This window comes from Ruditapes philippinarum, unplaced genomic scaffold (assembly GCF_026571515.1).
Source record: "Ruditapes philippinarum isolate M1 unplaced genomic scaffold, ASM2657151v2 ctg3368_1_1_1_1, whole genome shotgun sequence".
Classification (NCBI taxonomy): Eukaryota; Metazoa; Mollusca; class Bivalvia; order Venerida; family Veneridae; genus Ruditapes; species Ruditapes philippinarum.
In genome coordinates, this window is record NW_026854526.1 from 268,033 (window position 1) to 286,066 (window position 18,034).

At 33.1% G+C, this 18,034-nt stretch overlaps 1 protein-coding gene across 18 annotated transcripts in view; it reads left to right on the forward strand.

Annotated features, from left to right (window-relative positions):
• LOC132740372 (spectrin beta chain-like) overlaps positions 1 to 18,034 on the forward strand; it is an 85,828-nt gene that overhangs the window by 14,470 nt on the left and 53,324 nt on the right. For 17 of the 18 annotated variants that reach the window (XM_060728254.1, XM_060728266.1, XM_060728259.1 and 14 more), the window contains exons 3-5: positions 3,756 to 3,907; positions 7,544 to 7,717; positions 10,512 to 10,684. In XM_060728254.1, the coding sequence (XP_060584237.1) occupies positions 3,756 to 3,907; positions 7,544 to 7,717; positions 10,512 to 10,684 (499 nt within the window). Of the gene's footprint in view, positions 1 to 14; positions 314 to 3,755; positions 3,908 to 7,543; positions 7,718 to 10,511; positions 10,685 to 18,034 lie in introns of those variants that run through there. The other variant, XM_060728257.1, reaches the window with a different exon arrangement.

An 18,034-nucleotide genomic window follows, 5' to 3' on the forward strand; every position in this document is an offset into this window, starting at 1 on the left:
CGAGCTAAGGTCGTGTTTTTCGTTGGGACTTCTCTAGGACCTTAAACATAAGCTTTATAGAAGAAGCGGATACGAAAACTCTTCAGAAAAGGAAGTTAGCGTTTATACACAGTCAAGGGCATATACGTCTAGATTATTTAATAAGCGCATGTGATTTTTCTGTAGTTAAGTGAATGGGAAATTAAGTTGTTGTGCAAAAACATGCAAACAAATGGGGTGGCTTCGCCATCCGAGGTGAAATTGAACAGGTTTTCTTCAACGGAAACCAATGTCACAGAAAGGTTTATTCTTGGAAAGATTAGACAACTTGCAGGTAACTTGTTTTTGATTAATTAAATTTAAAGGTACAAATTTATAGTCAATCAGCATTTTATAATCTATTTATAGTAACAAAGGTTATATTGACAGGTCGTTAAATTGTTGTTATTATTACCCCAACAGAATACTGGCAGAGCGTCAAATTTAAGAACAATACGTGATCTAATTAGTGCTGTGTCTTGCTTTTCTTTAAGCGATATACCCCATGAAAATGTAATGCACAGTTACACAACTGTAAGTGCTATAATTTACACCCGACTGTTTTAAGGGTTTATCTGGTTACACATGACTCATTTGAAAATAACAGGGTCACTTCAAAACACTAGGTCTGAATGGAATGAAGGATATTTTTTTGTCTACATTTGGTTTATAAATGGTATTTTGACCATATATCTTATCTTGTACAAATAAACAAATTTAATGTAACACTCAGTTGTACATGTTCTTTATGTTTCGGTTTAATGAGACATATAACTATATATTATTGTGTTATTGAACCTAAGAAATATAGCTGGAACTCAGAACATGTATTGTTATTATCAGATAGTTACTAAAAATGTCGCTTTTATGTTTGGCAGCCAAGAAATAGGATTGGTGCCTCAACTGAATGTTATATTGAGCCTTATTCTGGTTTTGCAAGCTCTATACTTTCTTTGTTATAGCAGATACAAAAACTATGTTTCTGGTTACCATATCTTGATATGTATTATGTTCATTAGTAGTGAGTCAGCTTAATTACAGCAATTTATGCAAGATATAAACAAGAACTGATCTCTTTACAACTTTCACTAATAAATATTAGGGCTACCTGCTAAACTTCTGGAACATTTTCATGTTGTTGCATATTGCTGCCTATGTTCAGGCTGTCTTTGAAAAATGTGTATAACTGTACATGTATGTATGATGCAATTAAGGCACTTTCAAGTTTTTGTGGTATTATATTTGTTTACTATTGGGGTAGAAACAATATATCATCACATCACATAGGGCCAACGTTTTGGTGAACTTTTCTCTGTTTCATATGGATAATGATTGTGAAAAGTTTGTCATTTTTCTATGGGAGTTAAAAACCTCTTTATAAACAGAACAATATTGAAAGGGTTTTTTTTGCTCTAACACCCTGCTAGCATTCAGTTATATATCAGAATATTCAGACACTTGTAAGACAGGCTTTTAAATCATTCTGTATATTACTTTCTACATTAATACAACAATAAAACACTGCATGATTTACACAGCATGAGCTCTAGTGGTTTTATATTATTGAGGCTAATTATATCCAACTGCTAAAATCATTATAAGAGGTTGGATTGCAATTAAAACAGGTGCTCAAATTAAAATACATCCACTTGTTGGTAAGAAAATAGCTCTACAAATTAAGTAGGGTCTCCTACTAAACAGCAAAGAGACAAAAAATTAAACATGCACACTAAATAACAGAAAATTGATTAGCTATCAGTAGGTTGCATTAAGTTTTATTTGTTTAAGCAGATTATGTAAATAGTTTATTTTAGGCAAAATAAAGAATCAAGTGTTTACATTAAAGCACTTTGTAGTAAGTTTATTTATGCCAAGTTTCAAACCTTAGAAAAGAGACTGATTGATCTGATCAAAAATATATTTCTTGGAAATTTAATAACCAGTAGGGTTGAATATAAGTTTCAGCTGATGAACATTCAGACCTAACCACACTGTCTGTGCATGTATGTTAAAACAGACATGAAGTCCTAACAACTGAAGGTTTTCATTTACTGTAAAATTAATGTTTGTTTAATAACAGCTTAAGTAAGATTGAATTTTAAACAATTTATAACTTTATGGGTGCAGGCATCTCATGCCATATGAATAAAGCTAATACTCAGTTACATCATTGCAATTTTACCTGACTCAATGCTGGTGCTTGCTAACTTCAAGTACTTTGATACTGAAAAATTCTTTGAAACTAAAAAGTGTCAAATTTAAGAAATAATATATCCCAAACTGTGATTTTATCGCTCAATAACATCACTGTTTGGAGTTCGGATGCGAGGAATTATATCACGAGGGCGTAGCCCGAGTGATATAATGATGCGCATCCGAACGACAAACAGTGATGTTATCCAGCGATAAAATCACCGATTTGGATATATTATATCGATTCTAACACGACGTAAACAAATAAATGCTGCCGTACCTGCTATTAAACAAAATTGCGCCTGATTTGTTTCCGTACTTATTGTTTGCGCGTCAGATTTTATAGTGGTTACGTCACATGTCTAAATATAGAACGTCAAACAGTGACTCTATTGCATAATAACACACACTTTCGGTTCTTCTATGTTCAATAGGGAAAAATGCGGGTCGTGTTAGAATATGACATTAAAGACAGTGCGGTGATGTGAAACCTTTCAAATTGAGTATAAATTACAATGTCACCTTCATGTTCTATGTAGTGCATTCAATATTTTACTTTTTTTCGGATTTATAAGATGAAAAAATCTTGTCATTTTTCCGTATTTTTTTGGTAAAACTTGAAAAATGCTTTCCAAATTGTTATTCTGTGTAACAATATTGTTTATGTAATAGCTTGTGTACATGAATACCATGATACATTATCAGTGCATCATCATGCACCTTGAGTATCTTCAGCATTATCTACACAATGTTTAGATTCTTTGTTTGTTTATGTTGCCATACCTAGTGATAGCTGCCAGTAATTAGGCTCTTCCTCTCTGATGATCTCCCTGATAAAAGGTTATTACACAATCTTAGAGATAAAACAAATATATCTTTTACTGTATGTCTGTGCCTATGTTAAGAAATAATCATTTTCTCTGTAGAGTTTTGGCTCAGACCCTATGAATATTCTGAAATAAATGTTTTCCTAAATGTATGCTAAAAGTGGTAGCTTAGAGCTATTACATCAAGACTGTGTCTATCAGAAATAAGCATGGCTACACCTATTCTTGAAATTGATTTTACTATGCAGAGAATCTAGAATTATATGGTGAAGAATAAATTTGATGTTGTACGAATAGCTAGAATGGGGGTTAAGTGTGCTAACAAAATGTCTGAGACAAAAGCAAAATTGACATAAATGTAGAAAATCAATGGAGAATTTTAAAGCAACACTGCAGACTGCCTAATAACTTATTCAAATAGCTAACTAATTCCATCAACAGTAGCTTATAAAATGACTTTCTTACAGATGCCTCCATTACAGTTCAAGCCCAGGCTGCACCTTCACACTAGCATACTGTTGACCTGCTGTTTAGGATATGACAGTCCCTTAAAGTAGCACAGGGTTATTCCAAATAATCAAAAATTTCAGGCAATCATATTATTTAATTGTTGCAGAGTAAAGTAAAAGATTATCAATATTTGATTGAAGCTTTGATGAAAGGCAGTTTTATAATGATATTAACTTGTTCTCACATTTTCCTTGCATATATTTTCAGATGAGAGAGAGTCCGTACAGAAGAAAACCTTTCAGAAATGGGTGAACTCTCACCTGGCCCGAATTGGGTGTCGAATCAATGACCTTTATATTGACCTTCGTGATGGCAAGATGCTCATGAAATTGCTTGAGATCCTCTCAGGGGAAAGACTGGTAAGTTGTTATAAAGCATGCTCTTAACTGGTGTATATGTTCTCCTTAAGTCTACATGACAATGTTCACAGATTTAGTGTCTCCTCATGTTAACATGAAAATGTAATTGTCTCATCAAGTCTACATGAAAATGTTCACAGATTTAATAAGTGTCTCACCAAGTCAGCATGAGGTTTCATGGGTTTAATTTAAAAATTACTCTGCTTTATAAGACTTTTAACAGTTTGGAAAGAACAGCTTATGCCTGAAGGATCATTTGCAGTGTGCTCTTCCACAGAATTGGTATGTTTTCACCGCTGATCAGATCAACTTGATCGTCCCGATCACATTAATTCCCCCATGAAGCCCGACCAAGCTGGATTAAATGCACATTCATGACCACTACACGTCCTCAAGTCGACCCTACACAATGTTTAACGACTTCTTCTTGACGACAACTCGACCAACATCCAAACTTCTTCTCGATCACCCAGATCTATACGTGAGTCATACATGATCTCAACTAGACTAACTGAACCTCTTCTTGATCGTTGCCAGATTTCCACCCGACCAGATCGTAAAAATGCTCAAGTAGAAGTCGAGATGATACAAATCGGGTAAGAGATGTATACCCGACTGAACTAGATCGTTACACGATTTATTCTCGATCAGCTAGATGAACTAGATCTTCTACTCGATCACTATACGATCGCTTCTCGACCGCTTATCTACTCGAATTTTTTTGACATGTCAGCATGAGCCATGCAGACCAAGGTAGACTGCTCTGACCACCCCCACCGAGCTAGACTGGTACCTGATTGCTTGATCGTGCTTGATCAAGTTGATCTGAACGGCGGTCAGAACACAGCATATAGCTTGAAGGTCACCTTACTGTATGACATCAGTGTCTGTGTTACATAAAACTTAGTCGAGAAGTTCAAAATTTGATCAGTAATATTTCAAGCAGTACCTGAGCATAGCTTTAAGACCTCATTCCTCAGCCTGTGTAAGAAGTCTATATTTATAAAGTAGTTCATTTGTGAAATATTTGGAAGGTCTAGACAAAATGATGCAGTATTTGACTAGAGATTTGTTGCATTTATCAAATTTTCAGTGAAACTTCTCATTTATAATCTATGATAAAGATTTATGTATCTTAGAAATGCAATTAGGGATGTAAATTAGCTGTCTTCAGGAACATATCACAGAATAGATTCTTCACTGGTTACAGTTTTTGCCAGGTTTTCCGGTGAAAATGTATCGATCAATTCAGTTTGTAATTTTAAAGTTTCGAAAAGCAGATGCTTTGTTATATTTAATTATAGCCCAGGACGCATTTCAGTCTAAACTATCTAATCACACTGTTGTTTCTCCAAAATGCAAAATATTACCTTGAACTTTGGTCGGATATTTGGATGTTTTGTCGGTTATGGAGGGAAAAAAGGTTAGGCAGGAAAAAAAAAATTTCCATTAGGAAAATGGTAGATGCTGAGCCAGTAGAATTATTTATTGATGAACATGATCAATATCATGGCAGGATGAGGAAGTTTGATTGTAATGGTGATTCATTCATATTATCATGAATTACTACTATGTTCTGTCTGGAATGCTTGTATTATATCCCCTCCTGCGAATCATAAATAAAATCTTAAGATTGTCTGTCGTATAAATATAATAAATAGCAGGCACTTCCATTAAGTTTCGAAATTCGAAAGTCAGAAACTGCAAAACCTCTGATTTTGGAAGTCACATGATATATGTGATGAAAGAACAGCATTATAGACTGAAAGTCACAAGCCAGAATCAAGGAGTAAATGATTCCCAAACTTCCATTTATGGAAGCCCTGAAATACTAAGTTTACTACCCTGCTGGTCTTCAAGTGCCCTAGGATACCTTCATGTTCATGTTGTTTTCCAGGTTTAACTTGATTCTGGCAATTTTTTAAGATAGACTTCTATATTATCGATTTTGGGGATTATGAAAATTTGATGTCCAGCAGTATAAGCCAGGTCATATAGTAGTACAGGAGGCAACATTAATGTTAACTTTTGGTCTTTAAATGACATAAATCAGTGTAGTATGTATCATAAGTAATCAGGCAAAAAATGGCATAAATTAGCGGGAGTGGTTTTTTTCTCTGATAGTAATTTAAAACATGCAGTATTGTAAGATATAGCCTAGGACAAGTACTTTATCTAATTAAATTGTGAACATTTGAGAAATATGTAGTAAAATTCCTGAAGTGAAGTATTGTAAGAAGAACAGCTGGAAATATATGCCAATGATGAAATAATTAGTTTGTTCCACAAGTGTTCAATTGTTTTGTTTTTACAAGTGGATTCAGTTACACCCTTTGTTTTTCCATCATTTCATAACTCTTATTAAAGTAGATGCTATTTCTGTTGTAATTTAGTAGTACTCAAAAGTAAAGGAGAATAGGATAATTTTGCTGGAGGCTTGGCAGTAGCTTTAACCAATCGGAAATGCTCTTTCATCCAGGGTAATGAGACCTTGATTTCAACTAATTAAGGTACTCATAAGTTTGCAGCACTGTACTACATTTATCTATGAAATGTCAGAGATCATCTGGACTGGCATGTAAATTTGGTTCCCAGCTTGAACAATCTGGTTTAGCCTTGATGATTAGATGAAACAAGCTAGATAAAAGGCAGAAAATCATCTAGATTACTGCTAGTGATAAATGCCCCCCCCCCCCCTCTCTTCAGTCTGAAATATGAACCAGTTACTGAAGTAAATATTTTATACAGTTGATGTTATAGTTGTAAAGTCATAAAGTCATTAATACATGTTTATATCTGGTATGTTAGGCCAGAAAAAAGTGGCTGTTTACAATTGCATGTTAAAAGTAGTGACCAAGAGGGCAAACACCTTGAAATCTTGCAGATAACGCTGTTGAAATAAAATTAATCAATTTATATGTTTCATCATAAAAAATGAACAGCAATATAATGGTTATTCAAAATAATGTTCATAGGATTGTTCATAAAACAAGTCCTGTACATTATTTTTACATTATTCTTATGGATGAGTAGAAGAGTCATGAATAAACAAATATCGCTTTCTTGATCATAATTTAACACCTCATTATTGATGAATGTTTATGAAGGAGGCAATATCTTTCCCAGTGTTAAAGTTACATAGGAGGTGTTGTTGTAAATTATTTATTTGAGCTTTCATAATTGATTGACTCAACACTAATTTGTGTAGATGATTGTGTTAATGTGGTGTAACTGGTGAAATGTACATGATTAATGTAGAGATAATGAATATGTAAAGTTATTGACAATTAGATTCTTTCCTTACTATTGTTTCTTGATTATATTATTAATAGGATATGGCTCTTAAATCATACACTTTGTGTGTAATTGTAATTGGTAATTGCTACACACAGTTAACAGGATTTGCAAATTTTCTGTTTAACCATGAAACTCTTGTCTATAAATAGTTGAATGAATCCTATTTTGTTATCTAAATTGTTATCTGAAGGAAGATTTTTGCAATATTTGCTGAGCATATGTTTCTGATAGCGAGTATCATTTTGGTACAAATCTAAGTGAAGGAAAAACAAGAAAGAAAAAATGGGTCAAGATTTTTTTACATAAATATTCAATATATATTTTGACATATATTTTCAGCCAAGACCAACAAAAGGAAAGATGCGAATCCACTGTTTGGAGAATGTGGATAAAGCCCTCACATTTTTACATGAACAGCGTGTACATTTAGAGAACATGGGAGCCCACGATATCGTAGATGGTAGTAACAGACTCACACTTGGTCTCATATGGACCATCATTTTAAGATTCCAGGTATGTGCAGATAAAAACCAAGTCCTGCAGAACTTATGCCAGCCTTTTTAGCCAGTTCATTTACAATCAGCCATCCTGCTTTTCAGCTTTTCAACAATGCTTTATAAGACTGGAAGTTAAAGGGACGCAATAGCCTAGTGGTTTAGGTGTCTGCCTTTCAACCCAGCGATCATAGGTTCGAGCCCTATTCGGGTAACGATCATGATTCCTCATATTATGACACCAGTCCTGGTTAGTTCCAGGAAGCAGACTTGAAAGGGATTGATATATGTTGCAAGGACTTGTTTGGCAACAGAGCTAAAATAAACAAGTTTAAACTGAGTCTGGCAGTTAAGTTTTTATCATGGGTCTGTTTGTGCTTGATTTTTGGATGTCCTTGACTGAAGTCCCTAAATGACTACAGATGAACCATAGATTTGAACCAGCCAGATTTATGAACTGCAGAAAAATTTCATAACATAATCTCTATATCCAAGATCAAAATATTCCCATTATTTTTGCTAAATGATGGACCTTGTTTTCATGATAAAGAATACAAGTATAAGTGTATGATTTCTGAATCTACGGCCACAACTGTGATCATGACTATAAAATTGAAGCATAAACTGTAAAACATGAGTGGCTTATTGTTGTCTTTACTTTATAGATTAGCCGAATCATGTTTTATGATTAATGTCTCAAGTGCAGTTTAGAATTTTTATAACCTTTCTATACATAGACCAGATTGTATCTGAGCCAGAAAGTGGCATGTGGCAAATATCAATTGTTCCTGGTATGTTATATATATGCAATATGGAATAGGATTATTGCATCCATAATAAATCCCAGAGCATCCACACATAATATCATCTGTGCCAAAACTAATCAATACTGTAATAATTCACCTAGCATGATTGAATAAGCAATCGTTTTGAGAACATTTTAATGGGGCAAGAGTGAATAATACAGAAATCTCTTTTCGAGAATGATTAGTTATTTTCATAAAAAATATACAACAACAACAACATTTTATTTTGTAAATAAAGGCCTCCTGGCCCAAAATACACAATATAATCAATGCAGATATGCATATTTAGCTGTGTCTACAATACACATTGTTATCTATGACATGTTTTCCTATTTATAATAGTTATCAACAATTTTCATTAATTTCATGAACGAAAAAAGCAATATTCTCTATTTTTTCTACATTTTGAGTTTTAGTGCTAAAGTGACTCAAACAGGGTATTGGACCGCGTCCATTTTGCTGAATTTTTTTATGTATTTTATATGCATTTTAACGCTTGAAATTAATGTTTGCGGTCTTAAAAATTCATTTATAGTATAAAAAGTTATACAATGTATAATGATTGGGTTTTAGGGTTGTCACAGTATGTGTTACAGATTACATTGTAAGTTTAGGATTTGGTTTCAAACTGATTTAGTTTTTATGCAATGTTCTGTTATCTCATTCAAGCCCTATTCTGTCATGTAATTCTATATCATTTTTAGCAAAAAGGTGGGTTGTTAAAAAAAACAACCTTTGTTAAGATTAATGTGTTTAAGATAAATACCCATTTCCCGGGCTAAATGTTTTTGTAAGCGTAATCATTGGGCCTGTCTGTCAGGGGCTTTCACTGAAAATAAGGAAATATTTCTGATATTTGGGGATTTCTTTTATAGCTGTTAGTGTGCTTTCACCATTTTTCATGTCTTAATGTTGAGTTTTGCTTATGCCGGTGCTATGGGGTGTGGATGGTAACTTGCACTTTCCAGTACCGCCCATGAACAGGCAGAATCAAACTGAGCTAGCAACATTTTCAATTTTGTTGTTTAGTCTGTTTTCTTTATTTTATTTTACTGCTTTGTTTTAGTATGACCTATTTCTTCATTTCAGAAGAAATACAATGTATTTGTTTAAGTTAAGACTTATCAATTTAAAACTCACTATTTGGTCTGATGCTCGTTTAGAATATTTGAATTTTAAAAAACCAACAAATTGAACAGATGAAAGGAGGGTCAGAATTTGTGTAGTCTACGGGTTTAGCCATTTATTGAAAAGTTAAGTATATAATTATCTTGGCTAGGGCTCTATTTAGGGTTTAAGAGAGAATTATATGTAAACACTATTAGCCCTATGAAAAGTACTTAAGTTTGTATAAAAAGATAAAAATGAAATACACTGCTATGCTGTGTTAATTTTTTTGAGACTGTCATTTGTGTACACAGTGTTTATGATAAATTATCAAATAATGTTATCACTATGTGGGTTTAGTTTAATTTTTTCACAGTCATGCTAACATATTATGAAATGAAAAATCTTGCAAAATGTTGCCGTGTGTCATTGAATACATCAGTAGCTAGATTATGTAAATTTTCCTGGTTAAAAGTTGGTAAGCCTATGTGACATGTGTAATGGATGTTGTTTATAACATTGAACATAATGTGTTCAACTTGTCACACAATCTCGTCCCTAACACTGACATGCCTAATTATGATGTAGAATAAGGAAATGAGTGTGAAACATTTCAAGTGATGTGCAGTTACCACTTTCTCACATCTTGAAAGCTGCCCGGCACAAAAAATCTTGAACTCAACTCTGTTTTATTAAAATCAACAAATTCATGACTTTTGTATAGAGAATTACATCTTTAGCTGTTTACTTAGGCTGGGTTATTGATTAATAGTATTTTGTTTGATCATTGGAGCAGAACTTTGTGACATAAAAAAGTCCTAATGAAAGTGAATATTGGTTTAAATTTACCTGTATGAGTAATATTAAATATCAAGGCATATATATTTTCTATGTATATAGATTCAAGACATTACTATAGAGGAGGCCGATAATAGCGAGACCAAGTCGGCCAAGGATGCATTGTTGCTATGGTGCCAAATGAAAACTGCCGGATACCCCAATGTTAATGTTCGCAACTTCACAACTAGTTGGAGAGACGGTCTTGCATTCAACGCTCTCATTCACAAACACAGGTAAAAGTCTGCATGGTCTTCCATTCATTGTCTCGAACATTTTTTAGGGTTCTGTCAAACTTTCAATCAGACGTCGAACTACCCTTTGTTTTATAGGTAATTCCTTAGACCTATTAATATTTTCAATTGCTGCAAGTGGCCGGAATGACCTCTTACAATCAGCCAAGAGGCCTTGTGTCATCAAAAAGGAAGCATTGGAAACAGCTTTTAATTGCTTTATAAAACTTGCCTTATCCTTCAAGTTCTTGTGGCAATTATGTAGGTGCCAGTGCAATCAGTATAGAGCCACGCCAGCCTGCACACATATGCAATCTGGCAAGACGCAGTACTCTTAGTTTCTTAATACTACTAGTATTAATTGATATAAACAACTATTGGAATAATCAAAATTCATAGCAGGACAGTTTCTTATTCATCAGTGTATAGGGTTATGGAACTTATTATGAGTGGTGGCAGGGCCAAGTGGTTAACACATCAGACTTGGAATCAAAAAATTGATGGCCGCGTGAGTTTGGACCCAGTCAGGTGCAAGCCATTGTTTCCTTGAGCAAGAAACTTTACATTCATTGCTTAGTACTGATTGGTTCCAGGAACTGATTTGTGAGTGTTTCAATAAGCTTGTAGCTTCCTACACAATCGAAAAGGAATAGATTTGCATAAGCTAAAGAACTAATTATGAATCAGTGCCAATTATATGGCTATGTTTCAAGTCTGTTGGAGAAATTGTTTGTAATCTGACTATTGATCACCTTTCATTGAGCAGAAAATCTTGACATGCTTGACTCATTGGTAAATACAGCTTAAAACCTTAGCGTGTCTGTGTTAAAACCATTCAAAATGTCCCGCACATTACTTAACCTGTATGGTAAGCTCGTTTTTATTCTGGTACAAATAGATGTATTATATAGCTATCAGTGATTAATCAACATTTCTAAAAAAAAATTGAACGTTTAAGATTAAGATATCATTCAGGAGGTTATTGTAAAACACAGGTATTTTAAATCACCTGATTAACCTGTCAGCACACCTGACTCATTGTATTTGAAAAGCTTATGGTATAAAAAAAAATACTGCAACATTTGTGCTTTAAATGTAAATACATTTTTAGCGACAGTCACAAGTTCTTTTTAAACCTCAGTAACAAATTTTTATATTGAATTTCTTAAATCCATTATGTTCTTTCCGCAGTTGAACTAGTTTTGTACAATAACGGGAACAAAGCCCATTAAGAAATTACACTACATATACAGATGTTTACGTTATTTGACCAATTGTATATTGTTAGCTTACGATAATGATATTATAATGAAATGATTTGTTGTTATGATCTGAGATTGTAAGATAGGAATTTTAATCCTACCCTACATCAAGTCTTACCAACTTATTCATGTCTAGTTTAAGATACTGAATAGATAAATCGGCCCATATATACAAGTAACATGGTTTGATACACGAATGGTTGTGAAATTTGAGTAGTCACCTTAAACCTTTAACCACTGCTGACTTTTTGTAAAGTAACCGTCTTGCTTGAAATTTGAACTGTCCATTGGCTGTTTCACTCTTAACCTGGTGAGTTTTTAAAGTTTTGTCCAGCTTCCATTTATTGGATTCTCCATTACCAATTTCGGGGATAGCAAGATAAAAAGTTTGATCAGCCAGCTGTATAGAGCATTGTCAAACTGCACGAAAGTTCATGCCGGCGGGCCTGGTTCCATACTGGTGGCAAAGGGTAACCACTTCCGGTACCAGGATGTTAGGGGATCTCAGTATTAAAAATACTAGCCTTCTGAAGTAGAAGTATTGAGGTTGGGTTGAGGACTGCATGGTTGTTGCAAGCCCGCCTTGTCATTTACTCTTTTCATATATATCACCCATTTTCATGTCTGGGTCTAAAGTATTTAAGTCTGCATATCTTGTGTAGGTGTACGGTATAATGAATGTTTTCAACAAACATTTTATGATGTAAATCATATGATATGACCTTGAAAATCAAATGAGAAAGTTACCTCTAATAAATGTATGCCTATGCCTGAATTAACAGGTAAAGTTTATGTATTAACATCAGCATAGACTGATAGAGTTATGTTTTAGCTAGTTATAAAGATGCATCTTCAAAGAAAATTAGATTTTGTAAGGAAGTAATGAATGAGGTTGCAGTAAATGCAAATATGGATAATTTTATGATTAATCTTGATAAAAGCAGCCTCTCGTAATATTATACAGTATCCAAGTTTGCATTAGGAAATATCATTAGAGTGCATAGTATAAATCACACTTCTCATAAATTGAAGAATTCATGAATAATAAATTGAATAAATTTAACATATTACATGAATTATAAATACTGGTATGTAATTACAAGAGGAGAAAGTGGCTGCAGATTTTATTCATTATTCAATTAAAGTACTGTATGAGGCCTTGTAGCAATAATTAACAGAATTGACCAATAGTGGGTGGTGGTACCAAATTAAAATAGCATTCCGTCTGTGTACACTTGTATATGCAGTCTATTGTGAAGTCGGTGTCAGTAAATTTGTCTTGAAATCCCTGAAAGAAAGAATGGACAGTTCCTAATTCAAAGCAGGACAAGTCCATTTTGCAAAATTAGGTGTGTCACCTTGAACATTTTCTGTAATTTCTAAGCACCAGTTTTTGGCATTTATTCCCAATATGCAGTAGGCAGTCAGTTAATATAAACTGGAGAATCCAAATTCATTTAATATAGATTATTTTGATGGCATCTCTTAGCATGTGTCATTTATACATATTTTTCTGGACATTTTATGCACATTAAACAGAAGTTAAACAGGAGTATTTTAAGACAGAACATTTTGCCTTGACATTAAATAATAATATAAACTTTCTATTACTCATGAATACTGGGCAATAATTGCCTGAAGTCTGGAGAATATCCAGCATTTATCAAGAGAAATACATAAAAAAAAAGTGTTGTAAAAGTTTTTTCATGTAAACCTTTGGCTGTTGATATTTAGACCTTTTTCCGCCACTCAGAGAAAATTGGATGAAAATAGCTTTTAGGAATGAGTCATCGAAACTGAATTCGTAAACACGCCTTTTGTAAAGATAACAATATTATTGGCGACGCCGGTGAGCGGCGTCGTCTATTATGGAACGCTTTTCATTTTTGCCTATGGAAGGAGCTGTTATTATTAGCAGTTAATTTCATGTTGTGTTAATTATATTTATTTTGATTCGTAAAAATCAAGTAAACAAATATGTTGTTATATTTGTATTTAATAACTTTATATAAAAAGCATGTGCATTGTGATATTATTTTCACGAAATTGCAGGCTCTGATTAACAGCTTGTCCCTTTGTTTTATTGACAATGCTAAAACCCGGATTTCGAATATCGTTGTGGTCTACATTGATGTTCATTCATTTATATATTTTCAAAACTTTCCTACAAGAAGAAAGTTCACCTGCAAATGAGTATTAGGATAGGTAATGGACTGTTGTAAACGATTATCCTATTGATTTTATACATATTACGTTTATCTGTTGAACAGAATGGTTGTTTTTACAAAGTGTACCAGTATCTGGATGTTGACAGCTATCCGATTTTCTGCAATTACTGCTGTCACATGGCCATCTACTTTTTTATGAATACTTTACCATTAATTTGCATGGCATTATATAAATTAAAATGAGCCTGCAACATTTCTTAATTTTGATGTTTAGGGTGTTCTTTTGGGTTTCATGTTTTCTTTATTTCAAGGGGAAGTAACTCATGTTTACTAAATTATTTGTTCTTTTTCTGTCTATCTTAGGTATTACTTACAATTTTTGTTTTATAAAATTTACCAGTTGTAAGGTCATCAAAAGCATAGAGGCCCTGATGAGTGAATATTGATATATATATACTTTTACTGGCTTTATATACCCAATATTTCATATTTATTTAATAGAAACTTGGAATTATTAATGTTATGTGCATACATTTATATCTTAGTATATTGGTATGATGAGACTTACAATATTTCTGAATTTAAAGAGTTGCAGTTATGTCATTATTATTAAAGGGATGAGACTTTCATTTAAAGTTATAAATGATAATACATGTATTGATTGAAAATGTCCTGAAACTTGGATCAAGCAATATAATTGATAAAGCCTCAAAAAATCATGTTCTGAATAGTTATTCTAATTTTTTTCTAACATGTGCATAGTTTGAAAAGGACAGCTTCTGCCTTATCTGTTTGTAATGGAGGGACACCGGTCTCAACCTCCAGGTCTCCTGAGTCAACCCGACAACAGACTTTTCATAGAGTAGATTGATACTTGTCCTTGAATAAATTTGTACACTAAATTTTATAGTGGGTGATTTGTGCCACATGAAAACCAACCAAGTACAAAAAGTAACCGGGCGCCAGATGAAAACATGAAAATACAATCTACCACAAAGTGGTTCGTTTGTTGCATTTTCATGTTTTCGCCGGTGCCCTTGATGTAAAATACAAATCAGCCTTCATAAAATTTCTTATAGATATTGTACATGTATTAGCACAGTTATATTCACTTTCAAATTGACCTGTTATAAATAATGGCATAACCAATAACTGTCTTAGCCCTTTTTAGTAAAAATAATTATACAATAATAATTATATAAATTGTTATTTTAATTAAGACTATGAGTATGTAAGGTTTTTTTCTCTTATTTATTAATTAAGAATTAATTATCTGTTAATTTAAAAATCTAAATATCTGTCACGGTTTAGAACTGTTCACTATTTAGGGGAGAAAATGTGTAAGCGGCCAGATAGCTCAATCGCTACAGCCGCGGTACATTATTCTGTGGGTCACAGGTTTGAGTTCTGGTCAAGCTGAAAGTTTTTCTCATCCTGTTACTGCAAATAACCATTAGTTTAATTTACTATGCTCTGTAATAATAAAACATCAGAAATTCAAGTACATGAATCAATATAGTGGGGAAAAAGGTTTAGGTTTTAGAAACTGTTTCATTATTATAGAGAAAATGTGTAGCCGGCCGGATAGCTCAGTTGGTCTTTTGAAAGTCATGGGTTCGAGTCATGGTCAGGCAGTTTCAGTCAGGGTTTAGAAGTGGTTTTTCAACTGACACATGTTTGATTCATTTAATAGATTGCATTTAATTTGAAATGGACAAAGGCAGTATTGCGTGATACTTTTAAATCTACAAAAAGCATTTGGTACAGTTGATCACACTATACTGCACATGAAGAGTTCTTTTTTCTTCTTCTTCATGGAACTTCAAGCATCTGCCATATGTAATGACATTCTTGCATGGTTCAAGTCTTATCTCTGATAGCAGCTGGTGAATGTGGCTGGTACTCCTTCTCTCTGAATACCTATGGTGTCCCCCTGATGTTTATTTTAGGTCCTCTTTTATGTCTAATATATGTCAATGACATGTCTGCAACCCTAAGCAATAAGCTTTTATTATATGCACAGGCACAAGTATCAGACCTGGGAAGAAAAAATATTACCAGATTGATAAAAAAACCTGTGTTCATCTTAAAAGTGTCACAAACCAAAAAAAAATGTAAAGGATGACCCCCTTTAAAAATATACTTAAAGTTAATAGTATATTTTTAAAGGGGGTCATTATTTACATTTTATTTTTTGGTTTTTGACACTTTTAAGATGAACACAGATTTTTTATTAATCTGGTCATATTTTTTCTTCCCAGGTGTGATACTTGTGCCTGTCATTATATGATGATGACTCAGGTATCCTTGTATCTGGTAAAGTAAATCTTAAGATTGTTTTATTGACTATAAATTGTCTTTGCATCTTGGCAAGACAGCGTCTATTCTTTTTGGTTTAAGTTTCAACATAAACTGGGCCAAGCCTCCAGGTCACATGAAATGGTACTGCTATAAAGTACACGTCTTTTGTTAAGTATTTAGGTGCAAACCTGGATCAAATTCTTTTGGCGTCGCCCTTTGATGCTTTGCATCAATGCTTTTCTTGTTCTTGTAAATGGAATCAAAACAAAATTTTAGAGCTTACTGAATATAGTATTGAATAATAAACATTATAAATTTGAAAAGCAGTGGAATCGGCCCTCTAGCTTATGAATGAATGAATTGTGATGAAACCAGAGCCATGATAATATGATATCTGCAATCAGTAAAGAGAATATAATTTCCATCGATTATCCCACCTTTAAATATTAGCTCTTATAAATCATTCATAGTTTTACTCCTTAAACCTGTGAAAAAAAGTCAGAAAAATGAAATAATTTCGAGTCACAGTTGATGACTACAGTATATGGAATTATTATTATCACAGTATTGATTAGGTGCTGATTTGGGTCAGGATAGAGCAAGCTTGCAGTTTGCAGCAAAATAGGAATGTTTTATTTATATGAGCCTAGAAAATATTGATCCCCTCCATTCAGCTGGAGACAATATTTTCCATCTGTAAACAATTTTATTGGGTCATATCTAGAATGATTGGGGTATAACAAGCTGGATATTTGTGGGATATAGCAATATCTGCAGTAATTGATCAGTCAATCATACTGCAATAATGTCAGAAAATCTTTAACTGTTATGAATGGGGTAAGATAGGTGACCTCATGAGTAACTTTGGCTTCTTTTAAGCTCTTTGGGCTCTTTATTTAAAAATCTTTTGGTACTTGAGTTTGAGCCTTTACTTAACTCTTAGAATGGTTTTGATCCATGCAGGCAGATAGCAGACAAACCTGGATATGTAATGCCTGAAAACTAAGTAATTTTTTCTTTTCAGATCAGAAAGTACCATCTCTAATCAACTGAGTACATCTATAATTATAGTATAAGCTGTTAGCTTTATTGAAATGTCTTGTTTGTGTGTCAATTTCACAAAATAGAAAAACAAACAAAAACAAAACAGATATATGGATTCTGTTGAGTTGAGTAGTATCTTCATTAAGATTTACTTGTTTACAATACAATAATGACATGTATGATACCTTAGGTGTAATTTCATTTTTTCGTTATCCCACATTTTTTCCCTCAAGTCTGATATGAAGAGATGATGTTTGATATGGCATTTATTGGTCTAGGATGTTAGTAATTAGGTATTTATCTAAATATAATGTAAGAAACATGTTCTACCAAAGGTTAATCTTAAGTTGACAATACAATCTGGTCAAATTAACAAAGATTAGCTGTTCTGAATTGATTGGTTATATAAAATTATTATACCTTAATTTATATACCTTTTTTCCCCACTGTTTTCTACTATTATGATAAGTGTTTACAAACTCAAAATATATACCATATTGACCCCTACCCTGCTGGTATTAGACTTGTCCATCTTTCAAACTGGACAAAACCATTCATCATTTTTAGGGAAAATTTCA